Consider the following 14310-nt stretch of genomic DNA (forward strand, 5'->3'; position numbering starts at 1 on the left):
ATGTATCTTCCTGGTTAGATTCTTGTATGATTTATGCTGATATAAATCAAGAATAACTGATGGGACTTATGGTACATGGATACTACAGTGACAGAGCTCCTATTTGTTTTGTGTCAGGCAGATAAAGCTTTGATCAATGAGCTCAGTCATGACCTCTCTGTCAATGCAATAGTGGTAATAAAGTTGCTCCATTTTTGAACATGGAATTAGTTATTAGCACTGCTGTTTGGAAGGCTGCTACTCTGTACACCACTACAATAGTCTTGTTAAAAATTTCTCCCGATGAGAAGGAAATGGAATCAAGAAAATAATCCTGCTCTCATCTCAACAATTGGTTCAAACATAGACATTAATAAAGGGATGTGAATATTAAAAGACAGGATCACTCACGTGCCTAAATCTAAGACTACTCTCCACAAAAACACTGCCTCATTTCACAGGGACCTAAGTTTTTATTGGTAAAGCTTCCAAGCACCAAAAGTTGTGCTACTACACAGAGAGGGGTGTGACCTCATTTTTGGCAGAACTGAACGTCCTCCTGCCATTCTCATACCTAGGTAGTTTTGGAATTCACAAATGAATATTCCTGTGCCTAAGTCACCTGGCAGTTGTGCCATGGACATGGCTAATACACACTGGGCATGTCTACACATACATTTATGTGGTCTTAAATTTACTGCACAGTAAGTTACTTTACTGTAAGTGGGAACAGGCCAGCGTCTACACATGCAAGCATTAATGCTATGTGTGGACTGTCTTGGGAGTAAGGTTAGTGTCAAGTCAGTCCACACACACAGTGTTACTGCACAGTAAGGTGCCTACATGTGTGTTACTTTGCTGCAACTAATCAGGTATAAATTTTATACCTGCATGATGCGGGTATCAAATTTACATTCAAGCTGGCATAAGTCACCATACTTACTGTGCAATATGGGCATGCACATGTAGACATGTGCCTGTACTGCACAGTAATTTCAGTGTAGATGTGCCCACTGACAGCATTTACTACAGCACAAAACATAGCAGCCACAGTCACTTTCCTTCAAAAATGGCCCGGCTGTATTATATATAAAAGCCTAGGTGTTAAACAGTCAACTTGGAAGTAGGAAATTTGAGTTAACTTTCCTCTGTATGCTGATAGGGTCAAAACACACATCTCACACCTCCAGGGAGAGTGCCCAAACCACCAGGCTGGAGGCAAGGTGCAGTGGAAGCAAAGGCCTCTCCACCCCTTCTGCTGAAGCTGTGCCACTGTGAAGCCAAGAATTCAAGATACATATGGACAGAGGAAGAGCAAAGAAGAGGGAGTATAACCTCAGAAAGTTTGACTTAGATTCTAGCTCTGAATACACTGTATGAATTTTAGCGAATGCTTTTTAATGCAAAATGGATAAGCACTTAGGGCTTCTATGCATGTGCAGGGCAGTTTCTCCAATGCACTGTGCATTGGAGCAGATTTGATTAATCAAGTCTGATGGAGCATGGTAATTACCACACGCCAGCAGACTCCAGTGTCATGTTTATCAGTGTCTTCATGCTGAAAAATGACAGCACAGTGCTTTAAACGGAAGCTTGTTTGATGAACTTTAGTTCAAAGCACCCCACAGCCATTTTTCAGTGCTGCAACGCTGATACATGTGATGCTCTGGGCATTTTAATTAGCATGGCTCTCAGAGCTGCATTAATTAAAGTGTCCACCCTCCCCCATCTCCTGGACCATGTCTATATGTGCGCTTAGGGCACAGACAGAAGTGGCAATTTCTGCCCAATCTGGCCACAGAAAGCAGTTTATAGCCGTGACCAAACACAAGTACACAACTGCAGACAGCTTAAAAAATGGCTGATTGGGTGAAAATCTGGCTCCTTGTTGCATGAGGTGTCAGATGAAGAGATTTCAAACATGGTGTCTTCTGTAACTTCTGTCTATGCTACCTGTCATCCTCAAGCTGTTTTCAGAATGGGAGGGGGGAAACAAATGCAGGGAGTTTGGTCTGGGGGCTTTCAGCCCCTGCTGGAGGGTGGAGCAGGTGTATTGGAGCCCCCCCAACATGGGGGAGCTGCCATTTACCCACCCCACCCTTCAGCACTGGCTGGGGAACCCCTAGAATGAGTTTCCTCTGCTCCCTTTCCTCCCTTCCATTCTGAAACTGGGACAGGATGGTCATTGCTAGGGGAAACTGACTGCAGGGTCCCAGCGAGCAGCTAGATTCCTCTCCCCCCTGCAGCCAACTATGAACTTCTGTTTTGTCTGGGGGATCGTTGTAACTCAGAATACTTCCTGCAAAGTGTTCTCAGTTGCAGCTAGGAGCTGACCTTCTGTCTGTACCCTTAAGCACTCACTATCACCTTGAGAGTCAATTTGTAAGCTGCAACCTTCTCTTTCTATTGGGTAGTTTAGACAACTTCTCACTCCGTGTGCTGAGTTTTGTGAATTATTTCCTTATTTGTCCTACTCTCTCAATTATTGTATTAGGAGCCTAGACACCTCAACTTTGAGTTGTGAATTTTACAAAGTGGCAAGAATCCCCAAAAATGAACACTAAAAGGCTGAGCCTAAATCCCATTTGTGAATAGAGATGTCTACAATTTTTTACAGCATATTACTGAAGTTCAAATCACAAATATATTTAGCAATGCTTACGTAGAATTATTTCATCCAGAACTTTCTTAAATACTTACCTGAGAAATGGAAATTCATAGACTAATTTTCTTGTTTAAAGCAGCAAATTTAAAATGCAGCAAAACTGTTTCTAAAGACACAATATTGGCAAGTGTAGTATAAAGTTAATTATATAGTTCAGGTGAAATTTCAACTGTCACCTACTTTCAAGGAATCCTGATATATCAATGTTTTTTAAACAGCTGACACTATAGTCACACAGTCATAATAGTTTAAAAATATAAGTGGGTACATCATATCCTGGATAAAGTTCATTTTGATATTTGTGGGAATAATAATATACAAAGATTAAATGCAATATTTGCTACATTAAGTAAGGTTTTCCACTGTTGCCTAACATTTCCATATTGTCTATGGAAAAAATTAGTGACAAGAAATAGCCTGTAAGAGGCTTTTCTAAATTAGCTTTAAAGGCTAAGTAACATGTAATGGATTGACAAGACCACATACATGCTGAAAATACACAGCAGGCCATTTATCTCAGGACCACCCTAATTTTAAAGCACATATTTTTGAAAAAATTATTGGCTGAAGTTTAAAAATAATTCTGCTTCCTTTTCATACTTTCTTACAACATACTATTACATACTTTCCATTGTACAGAAAGTATTTCGGAATAATCTTACAGTATTTATGCTATAAATATGTCCTTTAAAATTGACCGTAGATACATATTATCTGTAATGACTTAAGTGTAATAATTCTTGTTTCATCATGTAAAAACATATACATTAATTACAATGTTCTAACACCTGCAGAAACCCAAGTACAAAAGTTGCTCATTGATCAATTCCAGTTAAGTATTTACAACCTTGCTGCCCTGACTATTTTACAAATAATCTTCAGTTCATTTAGGTCATTTGTTTTTGTGTAGCAAATTCCCAAACTTTTGCATAAATCCTCGGAGCTTGTTTTCATTAGGCTGTAATGGATGTTGAGTTGTTGAGTTGTAATTAACCACCTGATTACCCCTGGCATGGTTGTTCTCTAAGGGTTTGTTTTTCATTTCTGAGGGATATGAACTGCTATTTGTTGTGTTTTCTGAAAGTTGACCAGATCTTTCCACTTTACAGAATTGCTCATAGCGACTATAAACACGTCTGTCATTCAAATGAGATCTTAATAACTCCTCTTTGTGTTTCGCAGTTGTAAGCTGAGGCATCACTGTATTTACTCGTTTTGAAGGGGTTGAAATAGGTGCAGTTTCATGGGTAGCATTTGTTATCATTTCTTTCACATCTTGGTACTGGATCTGCTCAGTATTAAATCTAGGAGCAGATGCATCTCCTGCAGTTTCTATGAACTTATTTTCTTTGGGGCACACAGGAGGACACTTTTTATTGCTTTCAACAGGTAGAGGTGTTGGTGACTTTGGTGACTTTGGAGACTTTGAAAGGTTTACAGTAACATCTTCTTTACTTTTATGCAAGCTTCCTTGTGAATTTGAAGATGTAGTCCTTTTTCTTCTTGGGAAAGTATCAGTTTTAGTCTCAGACTTTTTTGGCTTTTGATTCTCTTCACCTTCAGAAGTCAGGGTATCAGAACTGCTACACATTCTGTAAAAAGCAGGAGCTTTGTTTTTTGACATATTTTCCTTCTTGTCTGGTGAGAGATTGAGAAATGATTTCAGTTTCTGGGATCCCTTTTTCAGGAAACTTGGGGAATTTTTATTTTCTTTCTTTGAAGTGAAATCTTTGCTAGGCTCCTCTTTGCTAGCTTCAGCAAGATCAGCCATAGAAATTGCCTTGGCAGTAGTGGGGCTCTTTGATTCTCCTTTGATGCTTTTATCTTCAGGTGGTACATGGTTGGTCACATTGTGTAAGCTTTTGGAACTTTTAAGAGTGTCCTCGGGAGGCTTCATATTGACTGGTTGTTTAATTCTATGCCTAGTCAGTGTGCTATATACATAGCTACATTCCTGTTTTTTGACACCAGGATCCAGCATGAATTTTGAGTTGTCAAACATAGGGAAACTTCGCCTTTTTAGTATATTTTCATTTTGTTGGCTCTTCATCTTTTCAGCTTGTTTATCTGCACACAGCGTTGTGTACAAGAATGATGATGAGTTCTTACTAATGTTTGGGTTTAAACTAGGTTTTTGGTCTTCTACAGTCTGCATTGCATGGTTTTTTACTGCATCTGGTTGAGGTGGGACTTTTGTGCTGAGTTTTGGTGAGCTTCGGTCAATCACATTTTTCAGACTTGGGGCATGGTTGGATACTGCTTTAGGTGTTTCACTTCCCTCTGAATCAATTATAGTTGAATTTGAAGAACTTGCACAGCTGCTTACTTCCTTCTGTTCTGGCAAAGTAGGCTTAAATACCAATGATGACCTCAGACGAGAGTGAGAATAAAGGGCATGAGCTTTAATATTTTCAGCTGCATCATAACCATTATACCGGTCTCCCACTGCTGATCCATTAGAAGCTGCTGAATAATCTAATTGATCATTTAAGTATGACTCAATTCGCCAGTTACGTAGAAAAGACTTTGTAGTGTGTTCAAGGGTAGGCATTCTCTGTTGCAAATGTCGGATCTGATGATCTGTTCCATTGAAAGACCTCCGTATGATTGAATTTCTGTCTACAAGATTAATCTTTGGTCGGGCAAAATGGTCAGCAAAACTTTGTTGGGGTGTATTGTGGTTATTTGTATAGCCTTCTCGTAATGAAGACACTATACTAAGGTTATCAGGTGGGATATTCCAAGTATTTGGTGGATTATTAACCCAATTAATTGCTCTGTTGAGCAGAAAATAAGGAGTCCTTTCTGGTGTCTCTCCAGCATAACTATGTCTCTTCCAGTGCTCAGTTCTTTCAGTGGGTTGACACTGGTTGATTTGATTTTGCATATTCATACCTGAATGAAAGGGTAGCTTATTGTAGGTTTTATTTCTCAAACCATATTTATCTATTTCATTAACTGCATATCTTCCTCGAGTTTTCAAGTATATTGGGTCTAACTTGTGAATTTTGTCTTGCCTACTAAACAGGTTTCTCTGGCTAGAAACTGAAGCTAAAGATGACAGTGAATGCTGGTATTTGTCATTCTCCCAGAGTATCCTGCGACTGTTTATCCTAATTAATTCTGGTGTGAATGAACTAGGAACAGATGATCGAGCATAGAGTGTCCTAAACTCTTCATCAAAAGATTCAACCAGCTGTCCTGTGATAACTTGAACCATGCTGAGGTTGGTTTTTTCAAATGACCACATAAAGCTGAAAGCATAAAAAATGACAATTAGCAATAATGGAAAACCTTGGCCAAGTGGATCTTACCACCTCATCAAAAAACACCCCTCCGATTTTTTCAAAAACAAGTTTGAAACATGCAAATAATTGTCCACAAATTAATTGTGGACATTTACCAAGGCTTTTGAATAGTGGAAGTCCTGTTCTGTTTGAATTTATTAGGAAATTTGCTTGATTTAGTGGGAAATGTATATGGCTTATACCTACTCATTTATACCTACAAACACTATGCATGGAAAAAAAGTATCCATCCATAAATCTGTTAAACTATGGGCACATTTATATGTGTGTACAAAATTATCCATGACAAAAAAGTCAGAGTCCATATTTGGAAATTAGCTCCATATATTTATCTTTGAGAAAGAAATGTAATTGGAGTTTACTCTGAAAAAAATAAATTAGGAATATGTACAGAAGTGCTTAAACAGTTCTGAATAAACTAAATAAATTATTATTTTATATATACAAAGAGAAAAAAGTACACTTGAGCTACATAGGCTCATTTTTGTAGTTATGATATAACAAGTCTTATGGAATAATGACATTAATAAAAACAATGTCCTACAGATTAAATTTGTAACAAACAGATTCTTATTTTATGATTCCATGCCTGGTTTTGCTCTTGCCAAAACAATGCAAGAAAACTGAAACCAACATCATAAAGAATTAGGACTTGTATAATTGTATTGGTTCATCAGTGAAAAGGATTGTTGCATAGCTTAAATATCTTACTATTTAAATCAGTTACTGTTATATATTCCAAGAAGAAATTAGAAAAAGAAAATATGTTTAGATTTAAAATAAAATTATAATAAAGCAATATTTAAGGCTACTGCTTCTTGAAACATTAAATAATGTCTTTAGTTTAAATTGAGTTTACAGTGCAGAAATTGAAAAAAAAGGGTAATCAGCTGTTGTAAAATCTATTTCTTTTTCTTTTAAAAAAAAAAGATTAATTTCTGAAGGATTTGATGATGGGGCCTCCTACATAGCAGATTGAAAGAAGAACTATCTTCCAAAATGCTTGCAAATTACTTTCTCTTAGAGAAAGTTGCATTCTCACAGTGCATACAGCCACTTGCCACTCCTGGGAACAGCACAGGGACACTGGTATAAGAAACCTGGGTGCGGGGGGTGGCCACAATGGGGGGTGTGGGCAGTGATTCCACAGTAGGGTTGGGTGTTGCCTGGTCTGGGGAGGGTTGGGGAGTTAAAAAGAACCCAGTCAGGGTCAAGTGGTGGGAATAATGCAGCTTTAGGCCTGGGGTGAGTTGCTGGGATTCTCAGCCCCAGGATTGTGCTACAAATATGTACGGACAGGCTTTCATGAGATCAGGTTAACCCTTTCCTACACTGAATTAACCAGATTTGAATTTAAGTTAGTGCACCTATTGTGGTAAATTAACTTAAATCATGTACACCATTTCATAGGTGTTTTAAACCCTCTGAGCACCTGCACAATCTGGCATTTAGATTGACCTAACCCTAGTTAGACTGATCTAAATGTAACACCTGTGCATACCCGCAGATTCAAACTTACATTATTAGTTGTAGATATCAAACTACTCAGAAATCCTGTGTCCTGGGTTACACTGACTCACTTAAGAACTTGTAATTTACCTTAGCACGCTTTATACATCTTTTCCACACTTGTCTAAGTATTAACAGACACAAATTACCTTCAAATAGTGTACATCAGAGGAACTCTATTGATATATAGTAGCATTTCCCAAACTTTTGACACCTGAGTTGTATACTCTTTTTCTGGATTAAAATAGATGGTACACTTCATTCACCAATTTGCAGGTTGGATAAAGTCAGTAGGCCCCATGCCATCGCACAGACCCTCTGCCCCCATCTCACTCATTTTTTCATGGCACACTCCTGCCACTTTCATGACACATTATTGTGCCATGGCACATCTTTTGGGAATGACTGGTATTGAAAATTCAAAAAACCAAAGGAAGGAAGATAGCAAGAAAGGTAAGTAAAATTTCTAGTTGTGTGTTAGACAAATTTAGCCATCCCTAAGTTAATTTACCACATTTTTACAGTTGTTCAGTATAAATTGTGTCAGTTGACATGCTCTTAAGCATGTTTATATGTTAGTAAGTAGCTGCAGGGAGATTTAAGGGAATCTGTGTGTGAGAGATCCTACCTGACTTATATGGCTTATAAGTCATAGTATGACTTATACTACAGTTAGGCTGACCGTATGGAATTCCTAGAAATCCAGGACATCATCTTGGAAATCCGCGACACTGCCCTCCTCCCCCCATGCTCTCACAAGTTAACAGGGGTATGGCTGCATGCCAAGCAGGCAGTGGTGCCTACCTGTCCACCTGCAAGACACTCTGCACATCTCTAACTCAGGCCAGACTGTGCCCCATGTCCCTGCATTTCCAAGATGCCCATCATAATTCTCAACAGCCAGCTGGGACCAACTTCTGAAATCTGGGATTGTCCCAGCTAAACCAGGACATATGGTCACCCTAACTACATTGTATAACACCAAATGTCAAGAACATTTTAGCAAAACAAGTTATTGAAGGACTATTAGAAATAGAAGTTTAACAAGAGGGCTTACAAAATATACCTTGGCAATCTTCTTGAATTCACAGAACAATAGGAATAATTCAAAAAGTTTAGTACAAGTACTTAATTTTTACTGAGTTCTTTTAACTGAAAGATAACTGAGTCTGCTTGATTCCCTATTCATAGCCTCATATAAGATTAATTATTCAAAAAGCCCCCATGCCTTCCGTACTAAATAATGCATGACGTAGATGACATCAAGCATTACAGTATGATGAAAAAAATATAAAAAACAAATTACTTATAATGAAGGGATAAATTCATATTGCCTTGATTGTATAGAAATATATTCTGCTGATAGCTCTGATCTTACCTGTAAGTACCATACATTACTTTCTTACAGTCAATTAGAAGAAATTTCTGTTCCATCTTTCCATAGAATTTTGCTCCTGTTTTGGAATAATAATCTTGTCCCTTTACTGTTCGTACCCTCATGTTCTGAAAAAGATTACAGAAGACCTTTAATATCTACATATAACAGTCTACATTTAATATTTTATGTATCAATACTACGGGGAAATAGGGAGAAGGGATTATTACTGCTACCTGTAGCCAAACTCCCACCTTGGAGCCAATTCCAGACTTGAACACTGAATACTGTTCCTTTGTGTCTCTGTGGAAGACTTTTGAGACTTCCTAAGCCACAAATAATGTAAGCTTCCTATTTGGACTGTGAATAAATCCCCACTGCAAGAGCAGTCTGTGACACATTAGACCTTGGCAGGTAGAAATAGAGAGAATTTCACTAACGGCACTTAGTGAAATGGCACTCACCTGCATAACTGCTGCTTGGGGCAGGTATGCACTGTTACAGGTGCACGTTCAAACTTTCAGGGGCCGGTGGGGAGGAAGGAGTCAAGAACCTGGTTTTTCATTTCCTGGGGAACTGTCCTAATCATTGAGTTACTGGGCTAAAACCATTAGGCTATTGGGCCCTGTAACAGAGACCCCTACTCCTGTTACTGAAAGCAAGAGGGCAGGGTAGGATAGAGAGAGCAGAGCCAGTGGAGCTTGCAGAAACCCAGGATGCAAGGGATAGCAGGTGCAAGCAGTGTGGGCTACAGGGGCAGTGGAATGCTGGGATGTTGATTAGGAGGTAACTTCACCTGAGAGCTGTTAACAGCGAGCTGGGTCACATGAGCAGATCAGAGGGAAGAAAGGGGCCATATAACCCTGAGCCCATGGCTAGAGGTTCAGACTGGTTTGGATCTTCAAAAGCTCTGTTGGTAGCCTCACAGTGACCCATGGTTTTGTGTTATGTACTTGATTACCATTGGCTTTTTGCTTACCAGAGGCTTCAGTTGTGGCTACAGGGGTGGTTTGAAGGCCACAGAGAATACCTGAAAATCACCTAGTCCTTTAAGCACTGCAAGAAGCAAGGAAAGGAAGGCAGTAACTCTGCAAGGGTTAGAGGCCTGGGGCTAGGTAAGCTGACCTAAAGAGAGCCAGGGGCCCATTAACTGAAATCAGAGTAATGCATGTGAGACATGGATATAGCTATGGGGGTGACTGAAGGCCACAAGTAAAGCCCTTAAGGCACAGTGAGGGTCAGGAAGGCCAGTAAGACCAGGACTCAGCACAAAAGAGAAAGTACTAGAAGGGCCAGAGGCCAAGATGCCATGTTTGGGAGCAGAGATGCCCCGAGAGTCTGTGTTTGGGGACAGAGAAGCCCTGAGAACTTTGCCAAGAAGGAAGGTACCAAGGAAAAAGCTGCTCTGGCATCTAGAGGCAGTCTCTGCAGGTAAACGCATTAACATCAAAGTGTGGCAGGAGGTCTGGTGAATGCAGTATTATAAGTGGGGCTGTTAGGGGTGCCACAACCACCTTGGAAGCTAGGTCCTGTCACAGCACCATCTTCTTCTCTTCCTCCATTCATGGATTGTTACCCTCCTAAAAATTTGGACTGAAAAGACAGTTACATGGCTATGGAAATATAACTTGGGAACATAAAGCAAAATAGGATTCTACCCAGAGTTTGCAAACAAGTATAGCTTTTTTTGGTTTCTATTCCTTTTTCTCAGTAATTTAGTTTAGCTATGATACTTGAGTGACTTTGTTTCTGGCATTAGATAAGTGACTAGTACTTGGACAGGAGGCTTAATAGTCAGTGAATATTGGATTAGAGAAGTCAAAATCACCAGAAAGATTTTACTTGGTCCAATCACCATTGTTGAGCTGAGAGATGGAAATTAAAAAAAACACATAAGTAGTCATAATTTCAAATACAATTTTCACCAGTGCATTAAAAAATCCAAACATTAAATTTAAGGTAAAAAAGCAATATTTTAAAATCACCAATTTCTACCCATTCTGGTCCCTTTATTCTTTGTCTTCTTCTCCTCTCTCTTGCTCTTTCTCCACCACTTTCATGCTTTTTCTCCTTTCCTATCCAAACATCACAATTCCTTATTTGACCACTTCCTTGTTTAAAAAATAAGAAGATGGAGCTAAAGATAAGTTAAGAATTACTTAGTGAGGGGCATTTCCTGTGGAACACTTATTTCTTTCTAATGTTCACTTCTGTTTTTTCTGGATGGTGTTATATTTATGGCACAACTAAAATGTGAATTGTACCATAAATTGCAATATGTCAGATGTTCATTGAATTTATGGTGTTATAAAATGGCAAAACACCAGAAAGATGTTCTGCATTTAATGTAGAATATCTTTGTGGATTGTTTGTGTCATGCTTTAATTTGAATGTATCACCAAAAGCACTGGGCTGCCTGGTATGGCTTTAGATGTCCCTCCATGGGAAACCTGTGTGGTCTCCACATGGATGCATTTAATGCTGTGCGGCCTGATTCTGGGTCTGTGACAAGGGCAGCTGGGGACTCTGGCTTCCTAATGCCCAATTGTACACATCCCAGGATGAAGCTTTCAGGATGAGACACATGCAATTACACATCAGAGAGTTCCCCAGTGGAGGTAGTGCCAGGTCCTGAGTCTAGGACCCAGAGGTACTCTCCCACTTGACCTCTGGAAGTGGCCCTAGGTCCCAGCTCCCTGTGCACTAAAAGACATGCTGTTGCAATGTGGTATTGGGGAACCAGTTCCCCAAATGCTGGGCTGCCCTGGCACTACCAGCATGGGGAGCCTGGAATAGAGGATTGGGTATCCTATGCTGGATGCTCTGCTCTGCAGTTAGGCAATTGGAATATGAGGAATGCCTGATCCCAAAAATAGCATGTCTTGCTACGTATGTATGGCATGACAGAATCCATGATTTTTGGGATCAGGCATACAGTCTCAGATGGCAATTGCACAATCATTTTAACAACTTCCAGGATCATTTTAACATCTTCCTTTATGTAAAACATGGAGTTTACATGTTCAGAAACACTATCCAAAGTCTATCTATATCTATATTTGCAAGTTTCTTCATACACTTACTAGGTGTCTCCTGGGCTAGGTAGACATTACACTTTTACTGGTATAAGTGATTGGAAACCTGTCTATACCCATAACAGAACAGAAGTTTAGTGCACACAGATTGGTTTAAAAATAGCAGAACCCAGTCTAAGATTTGTCCTGTTCCCCTACCAAAGGGTGAATGCGCGTCCTGTTTGCTACTGATGTAAAGTACACTGCTTACAGAAAAACATGTAACTGAGAGTTTGCCTTAGGCTTTTTGAACGTCTGTACCTAGCCCTGAGATACTGTGAATGCCTTCACAGGGAATCAGATATGGGGTAAATATGAATGGTACATGAATGTGGCTGTTGGATTGTGGATTGCATCTCTGAGGAACAAACGCTAAATGCTGTGTCCGCACCCTTAAAGCGAGCCCTGATAGTGCCTAAGTTTTAGACGCCACCAGATACAGTGACTGAGTCCTCTGGGAACAAACCGGTGTCAAAGCAATTGGTTTCAAAGTGTTGCATTTCATCACACTGTATTTGTAAAACCTGCTTTCAGCTATGTTCATTTACTCATCTTACACCTGATGTCAAGACCATGTACAAAGAACAACAGATGGCTGGCCAATATTGAGCTTGCCTCGTTTTTATGAAAAAGTCTGTTTCAGATAGAGTAGCAACATGATCTGACATCTATTGAACAAATCAGTTCGCTTGAGTATTATAAAACATCCCCAGAAGTTGTTATGTTTGTTTATTTCTTTAAGCCATTATTAAGCCCTCAGATTAGAAGGGGTACAGCTCCCCAAGATCTGGGATGGTGGTATTTAGTTATTGTTTTCTTGTGTAAGTCAAAATTCCTTTTCTAACTGTGCCACCAGGCAATAACTCAGAAACAAAGGATTAATACTTTGAAAATAATTTTTACCTGCTATTTTCATAAGACAGTTTTAATTGGATTCAGAGTACTTTTAATGACTCCTTTCCTTTCCTCACATATAACATATTAAGGATGTCCAAAAGTCAGAGGTTTAAATAGAGTAATGGGGAAATTATTGGGAGAAAAAACTCATTCAGTGAGTGAAAAAAGAGAAATAAATTGAATAATAGGAAATGAAAGAAGGGGAAATAAACTTAAAAGACTAAAATGGTAAGAGTGAGAAGAGTAGAAAAGCAAATGACTTAACGTTGAGTTTCTCTTTCAATTTGCTTCATGTATTTATCTCACCACAAATTTTGAAACGTCTCTCAGTTTGAAAAAAAAAATGTTGCAAAAGATTTTTTCTGCCAGGGAAAAAATCAAATTAAATCTCTGACATGTACATTCTTCTGTACACAGGCCACCATCCTTCAGTAATATATATGCTATCACTTTTCTTGGTTATGCTTGTCAGTGGAAAAAGAGAACAAGTCCTGATACGTAGTCAGCTTACAAATGAGTTCAGTTTTAATGCTGCGTGTTGAATAAATTCCTGTTCTCCATATATAAATTAGGCAATGGTAAAACATAACTGACAAGATAGGGTCAAACTGACCATTTTTTAAAATTCAGTTTTAGGTCAGTTGAATTTCATTTCAAGGAGAGTAAACAGAAGCCAAAGGAAGATTTGAGTGGGGCAGAGATGCTTTTACAAACACTATCTGCAGGCAACCTAAGTCACCAGTTCTTAGGAGGACGGACGTATGTTCTTGTAACTTTGAGCTATGCCACATAAGAGAATAGCAATGGCTGATAGGATAGCCATACAACTCTCTGCCTTTTTCATCTCTTTCAATGAGCAGAAGATGTTAGGACTGAGAGATAATGTAGACCTCTATGGATGTAGAGGTAATTGTGGCCCACCTTTGGGAACTCTTTAGAAATAGAGAAAACAGAGAAACAGAGGGAATAAGGCGATTCTCCAAAGCCATGGATGCTCTCATGGGTACTCTCAGTTCCTCTATATTCCCATGGTAGCACAGAATAACCACTGTGGGGGAAGTATTTGTTGTCAAAACAAGAACCCTGTTACATGGTAAATGTAGGTGGCTTCTGGAGCTCTTAACCTGTTGATTGGCTGTACATTAGCACCTTTGAATGGTTTAAGCAGCCATTATTCTGTTTAAAGTTATGCCACTCCAGGGCAAGATTATCTCTAGTTTGTCTAATAATGCTCCTGTTTCATCAAGGTGTGGCCACCTTCCACATCTGTTTCACCCAAGTGGAAGTCGTCCACCATCCCAGGATGATACAGTGTCTCCTCTTGATTCAGGGCAAGTGGGGACACCAGGGCTCAGCATGACTGAGCACAGCATCTCACCCCTTGGACACACTGGGCAGACTGAGTGCTGCAGCCCTGGAGCACCCAGTGCCTGCAAGTACCTCCTCCTGCCCCCTGAACCAGCTCACTGCTCCCACTGGTGGCTGGGGGGGGGGGGGGGGGGG

General features: G+C 39.6%; 1 protein-coding gene across 2 annotated transcripts in view; it reads right to left on the minus strand.

The window, feature by feature from the left end:
* Nucleotides 1-2274: 2274 nt before the first annotated feature.
* The window catches only part of FAM83B (family with sequence similarity 83 member B), a 113740-nt gene continuing 101704 nt past the window's right edge, over nucleotides 2275-14310 (minus strand). For both annotated transcript variants that reach the window (XM_019520561.1, XM_019520560.1), the window contains exons 4-5: nucleotides 8840-8964; nucleotides 2275-5898 (exon numbers count right to left, since the gene is read on the minus strand). In XM_019520561.1, the coding sequence (XP_019376106.1) occupies nucleotides 3537-5898; nucleotides 8840-8964 (2487 nt within the window). In that variant the 3' untranslated portion in view covers nucleotides 2275-3536. The remainder of the gene's footprint in view (nucleotides 5899-8839; nucleotides 8965-14310) is intronic.

The sequence above is a fragment of the Gavialis gangeticus genome, unplaced genomic scaffold (genome assembly GCF_001723915.1).
Source record: "Gavialis gangeticus isolate Ggan-Ray unplaced genomic scaffold, GavGan_comp1, whole genome shotgun sequence".
Lineage (NCBI taxonomy): Eukaryota > Metazoa > Chordata > Crocodylia > Gavialidae > Gavialis > Gavialis gangeticus.